General features: G+C 42.0%; 1 protein-coding gene across 1 annotated transcript; it reads right to left on the minus strand.

Moving 5' to 3' along the window:
* Positions 1 to 105: 105 nt before the first annotated feature.
* LOC133114116 (growth arrest-specific protein 7-like) lies at positions 106 to 5,654 on the minus strand. The gene is made up of 3 exons (XM_061223307.1): positions 5,546 to 5,654; positions 3,399 to 3,470; positions 106 to 251 (listed from the first exon to the last, which is right to left on the minus strand). Exons 1-3 carry the CDS (start codon positions 5,640 to 5,642, stop codon positions 106 to 108), a joined length of 315 nt encoding a protein of 104 aa, XP_061079291.1. The 5' UTR covers positions 5,643 to 5,654.
* Positions 5,655 to 6,384: the final 730 nt, after the last annotated feature.

The following is a 6,384-nucleotide window of genomic DNA, read 5'->3' on the forward strand; positions in this document are numbered from 1 at the left end:
TCGATTGTGAACCATAATGAAATACTTTGAGTTATGATTTCAAACTGTTCAGAAGCCGTTTGCTGTCTAGCTGTAGTTGTCTGGAGCTGTATTATAAGACAGATACTAATTTTGGGCCTCTAGAGTGTAGAAATGCCCCATTTTAATTTGAAAGCAGAAAACAAACTGGCTCTTGATCTGACCTACCTCTCTCTCAGAGCTGGTCTTCCGTAGAGCCAAGGGACATTTGTCCTGCTGGAACAAAGAAGTTCCTGTAGGGTGACGACAATTAAAAGTTAACCTTGAAATTATGAATCAGATATTTAGGACAGTTGCTGCTGAAATAATTTCAAAATTAGTATTTTGAAATTAATTTTCTATAAGACCAGTTTCGCTGTTGCAGTTGACTAAATATTGTGATGGGTGTGGGATGAGTTAGGCCTAAAGAGGAGCCTTGGTGGACACCTTCATTGACAGGTGAAGTACTGGGAAAAAGATAATCAGATTTAACATACAAGTGGTTAAGGAAATGGAAACCACATGGAGGCAACATTAGGCAACACAGCAATTTTGAGATTTAAGAGGAATGTCAGACAATTACCATTTACTAATGACCATTATTAAGAAAGGGATTGGAAAGATCATTCACATATCTGAGGTGATCCTTATCTAATGAGAAAACAGAGAACATAACAGCTCACACTCTCAAATGGTACCTTATATCCTCTCTACAAATATATGTGTGCAACATATACACTTATGGAGCACTTTGGTTGGCATTTATATAGCGCCTTTATCCAAAGCGCTGTACAATTGATGCTTCTCATTCACCCATTCATACACACACTCACACACCGACAGCGATTGGCTGCCATGCAAGGCACCGACCAGCTCGTCAGGGAGCATTTTGGGGGTTAGGTGTCTTGCTCAGGGACACTTCGACACAGCCCGGGCAGGGGATCGAACCGGCAACCCTCCGACTGCCAGACAACTGCTCTTACTGCCTGAGCCATGTCGCCCCCTGCCAGAGCCACTTTATTAGGAACACAATACTAATTATGGGTAGGGCCTCCCTTTGCTCTCAAAACAGCCTCAATTCTTTGTGGCATGGATTCCACACGATGTTGGAAACATTCCATTGATATTCTGTTCCATATTGACATGATTGCATCACACAATTTGTCGGATGCACATTCAGAATCTCCCGTTCTACCATATCCCAAAGATGTTCTATTGGATTCAGATCCAGTGACTGGGAAGGCTACTGAAGAACATTGAACACATTGTCATGTTCGTGAAAACAGTTTGAGACGACTTTTGCTTTGTGACATGGTGCATTATCATGCTGGAAGTAGCCATTAGAAGATGGATATATTGTGGCCATGAAGGGATGCACATGGTCCGCAACAATACTCAAATAGGCTGTGGCATTATTGATTCAACCGATGATTGATTCGATTATGTGCCAAGAAAACATTCCCCACACCATTACATCATCGCCTCCATCCTGGACTGTTGATATTAGGCAGGTTGGGTCCATGGATTCATGCTGTTGGCGCCAAACTCTGCCCCTACCATATGTATGCCTCAGTAGAAATCCTCTTTTTTATTAGAAATCGAGATTCATCTGGCCAGGCTACGTTTTTTCCAGTCTTAGTGATAATCGCATGAATAAGTAGGTGTACAGGTGTGCCTAATAAAGTGCTCAGTGAGTGTACATTAACATGTCTGATTCTTTCCAATCATACGCTGTATCCCAATATAGGCCTCTTACATTGTGGATTTGACAAAGGCACTGGATGAATGTGTACTGCATGACTACATTTATCTGGTACATAATTTAGGGACACATAACTGTAAACGAATCATGTTTTTTCCCTTCAATTTATAATTTCCAGTACATATACAATTACAATAGTCTAGATATCTGGTTTGATGAGTGGATGTTCTGGCAGCTTTGTGAAATCCAGAAAAAATAAACAAATGGAATGTCCCATTATTCCTCTCCATACCTAACATGCCCCATTTAAATATATATAAAGAATGTTGAATACAGCCTCGTGAGCATTTGCCAACCTGGATTGGCCATGTTCGAGAAACGGTTGAGAAAAGATAAGAGCAGATGAACAGAAAAACAGGCTCCATTAACACCCTCCTCCCCCAAGCCCCCTCCCCCATTCACCCTCAGCCTTCTTTGTGCTCCCTCCATTTAACCACAAATAGATTTTCACAACACACTGGCAGTTTCGCACAAATACATCATTTGTGTGCAGCTGCCACAGTGAGGTATAGGTAGAGAAATCTCTGTCTAAAGGATGACTCCCCCACTTCCCCCTCCGGGCTTTGGAAAATTAGAAAGGAGAAAGTTAATGAGAAATAGCCAGGCCTTCAGGAAAGATTTCGCCAAATAAAAAAGGGCATCTTGCTCATTTCCTCTATACGGTGCCATTCTCGATCCCTTCTGATAATTCAGCGGCGAGGGGGATGCAAGATTATTCTATTTGTTTTATCCGGCCCTCGGACCTGAATTTGACAGCACTGCAGCATAAAAATGAACCAGCATCGTCACAGAAAAGTAGTGGCCTTACTTCGGCCCAACAGAGTGCTTCAGGGCCAGTGTAAAATGGCAGGTCACCGGGGAAGCTGAGCAGGGTGGGACTGAGTGAAACTTAAGCCAAGTCTATACCTGATCATTTGTGTAAACCACATTTTTCAGGCGTGACAGTGACAAACGCAATGTTTGGATTACTGCAGGATTAGCACTGGAGAGCTGGGGCAATACACCACACAGGTTTTGAAACAGAGGTGTCGCACAGAGATCCCAACCCTGAAACTCAGAAGCTGTTTTGGCGGCGTACAGACTAGTGAAATGATGCTGCCGGTGAAATTAAATAAATGAGGCAAAATGTAATTTCCGCATGATCAAAAAATGATACAGTATGCTATTATGTGAGAATTTAAAAACCAAACCAAACAGACTGATAATTCAAGCTCTTTTGCTCTATTAAACCCTGTACAACCTCATCAAAACCCTCTCATTTGTGTCACAGTTTAAATCGTCCTCCTACTTTCCCATCTTTTTATTATTTTGTTTCTGCGTATAATCCATTTGAAAAACTGGATACTTTCTGAAGCAATTCAGGAAAACACTGTGCTCACCTGGGAATCAGTCCAGTTACCTAAGTCCAGTTACCTAACCGTTTTGCTACGCTGCTGTTGCCACTGCTGCCCACATTGCTGACAGCTCTGCATTGTTACGACACAGCTCAGTGGCGACAGCAGGAGTGTGGCAGACCCCTCTTCTCCAGGAGTAGCAGAACTACAGTTACTGTATGCGAAGTGACAACGGTGGAATCAGGGCTGTTGACATTAAAAGTTCAAAAAGGGACTCGGTGGGAAGAGTGGGAGGCGGGGATTACCTGTAGAGCTCTTTAATTTCAACGGGGTCTTTTGAGGCCCAGGGGCACCAGCAGGGCATTCCCACGTCGTTTCTGAAAGGAACAAACCACCCGTTAGGAGCCAAGTCTGCAGAGAGACAGCCAGGCAGGGAAAAGGTCTGGCGCCCGGCTCTGCTGGGTCACTGGCCAGCGCACAGGCTCAGAGTGGTCAAAGCCTTAGACCTCACTTCCTGTCAGTACCATTTTCCTCCTTTCACACAAGAGGGAATGCTGAAAAACAACCACAGACAAAGGTTTGGAGGAACTAGCCATTGTGAGAATACATGTATCACTGGCTTCAGAGGAGAATAATCTCTGCTCTGATGACATCGTCTTTATGTGTGTTGTGCTTATGTTTTGTGCAACCATTTCAAATGTGTACAACCAACGCAAAAATAAAATATTTTGAAAAGATGGCCTATACATCAATCAATCAATCAGAGAAAAGAATGGCTGCTTGGGATTTCTGATATGAAGCCAATATTTACTTGGCAACCATACCCTTATTCAGGTCAACTGCCACTTTTGGACGATACAACTTCCCTCTAGGATTCTCAGCGCACTTGTACCTGCTTATGCACTTTGTTGTACATCGCTCTGGATAAGAGCATCTGCTTATTGCCTGTAATGTAATGTAACCACAGTATCAGCTGGCAGTTTAAATGCTGTACATTTATACATTCATAATGCTGGTCACATTCGTATTATACTGTACATTTATGCAGCTGGATTCTTCTGGCAGCTTTTATGGTTGAGAACCCTGTTCAAGGCCACACATAACAGGGGCTACTGCCTGACCTGGGATTCGAGCACTATGCACTATTACATTACATTACATTATTGGCATTTGGCAGACGCTCTTATCCAGAGCGACGTACAACAAAGTGCATACCCATAACCAGGGATAAGTTCGCTGAAAGACCCCAGAGGTAAGTACAATTTCAACTGCTACCTGTACAACAAAGATAAGGACAAGGGCCATTTTTTTTTTTTTTTTTTTTTTTTTTTTTTTTGAACAGAGAAAAACAATTCATGTCAAATATTAATATGCATATTATTATTATAAATTGAAGCCTCTGGAAAGACCACAGTTACAGATCTCTGCGTCATTTCTCTATTCCGTTAAATCATTCCACAGTAGTCTGACCTAATCAAAACAATCAATAATAACAATAACAATCAGCAAGAAGTTGGTTGAGTAACTGTTTTATTTGATTTCCACATTGATTTCTGATGCGAATGAGAAGTGACCGTATTGATAATTTTCACACAGCTTTAACACCTCCTACTCCACACCCAGTGATTGCGCAATGGCCGTGAGTCATCACCGATACTGTGAATGAACAACATTTCCCCAATGACGTTGGCCTTAGGGAAGATTTAATGACATCCTCATCCCCCTTTGCATCCCTGCTTTAAATAAAGACCCAAAGTGACATGAGTTTAGACATCTTTCTTTCACAGATCTGAAAAAGATAATCAAATTACCTTATTTTGGATGACTCACAGTGGCAGCGAGATTTGAAGGTTACAGTTGAGAGAGACTGCCTTGTATTATGGCCTTATAATACCCCCACACTGTCACCTCCTTTGGGCTGTTTGTCACCAAGTCTAAAAACCTTTTGCATCTTAACAAGGGAGCAATTAATCAGAATTGTTATTCAGTTACCTCAGCCAAACTACACAAATAATATACATGATCATAATTGTTTTCATCTGAAATACTTTGGATATACTCAGCAAATATTTGTAGACAATCATTGTTATGTCTATTTAATGTCTAAGATGTTATGTACAGATGTAAACAGATTAAGGCCTCTGTACCCTGTTCACCTTTTCAGCAATTATATGTGCATTTTTGCTGAAGGAACTTTGCATTTATGGTAAAAAGATGCTGGGGCACCTGTGTGAAATGTGATGAAGCTGTAATTAGAAATGTGTATAAAAACCTAACCAATCAATACTGGAATAAAATACATATATACTGTATATGATCTTTGCCAAACAGTGATATAATACAGTATAAGCACCGTTTGGGCAGAAAGCAGAGGATTTGTTCAAGTTCTAGAAGCCCGAGTTTTGCGTTAGCATCAGCTGAAGTGATGCCTTCAGGTAGCCTGTTCAGTTACCGTTGCTGCTGGTGTTGACATAGTATCTGCGTCCTTGGGGCGACATGAAGCTCTTCCATCCCTGGGGGAGGGGGACACTCTCGTGCTCATCTCCCATTGTGGACCCTGAGGACACCGCTTTCTGACAAACACAAAGCCACACGTGATTTTTATTGGCTGAGGAACACAATGAGAAAATCTCTCATGAGGTAGCTGCCTGGGTTGTTAAAAAAAATACTGTATGGATAAAACGAGATAAACAAATAAAATGTTTTTGCCAAAACAAACATACTATACATATGAAGTAACAGATTTTTTTGGTCATTTCCAACAGGATCTACCCTATCGGTCTGACACTATCAATCGGTCTTTTTAAACCTCGTCCTACGTGGGCATTGCTGTTTGTCAAGACCATTTTGCAGCCGCACTGAGAGGCGATGCACACTGACTGACAGAGCAGGCCATGGGTTCTCCCTCCCGCAGCTCCAGACAAATGTGGGAAGTAAAAAAAAGAAGAAAAAAAAAAGAAGTGAATATCAGGGCAGTGTAGGCAGGAGCTTCTGTTTGATGTGTGACATTAAAGAGATTCCTCTCTTTCTCTGGAGCTTTAGGCTGGGATCAGCAGGGGTGTTCACCAGCACTGAGTAACTCAGGACGTGACAGATCACCGGCCTTCACCGCAGGGCCGGTAATGTTTGGCTTTTATCTGCGTGCCAGACACACTGATCAGGGGCCTGACTTGAATTGCTTTCACGTCACACTATCTACTCAAATTAGTAAATATTTACCCAATCTAGTCAGGGCCTATATGTGCACATCTTCTCATAAAATATCCCAGGAATCCTCTAAAAGGCCTGCCT

This window comes from Conger conger, chromosome 16 (genome assembly GCF_963514075.1).
Source record: "Conger conger chromosome 16, fConCon1.1, whole genome shotgun sequence".
NCBI classification, from domain to species: Eukaryota; Metazoa; Chordata; class Actinopteri; order Anguilliformes; family Congridae; genus Conger; species Conger conger.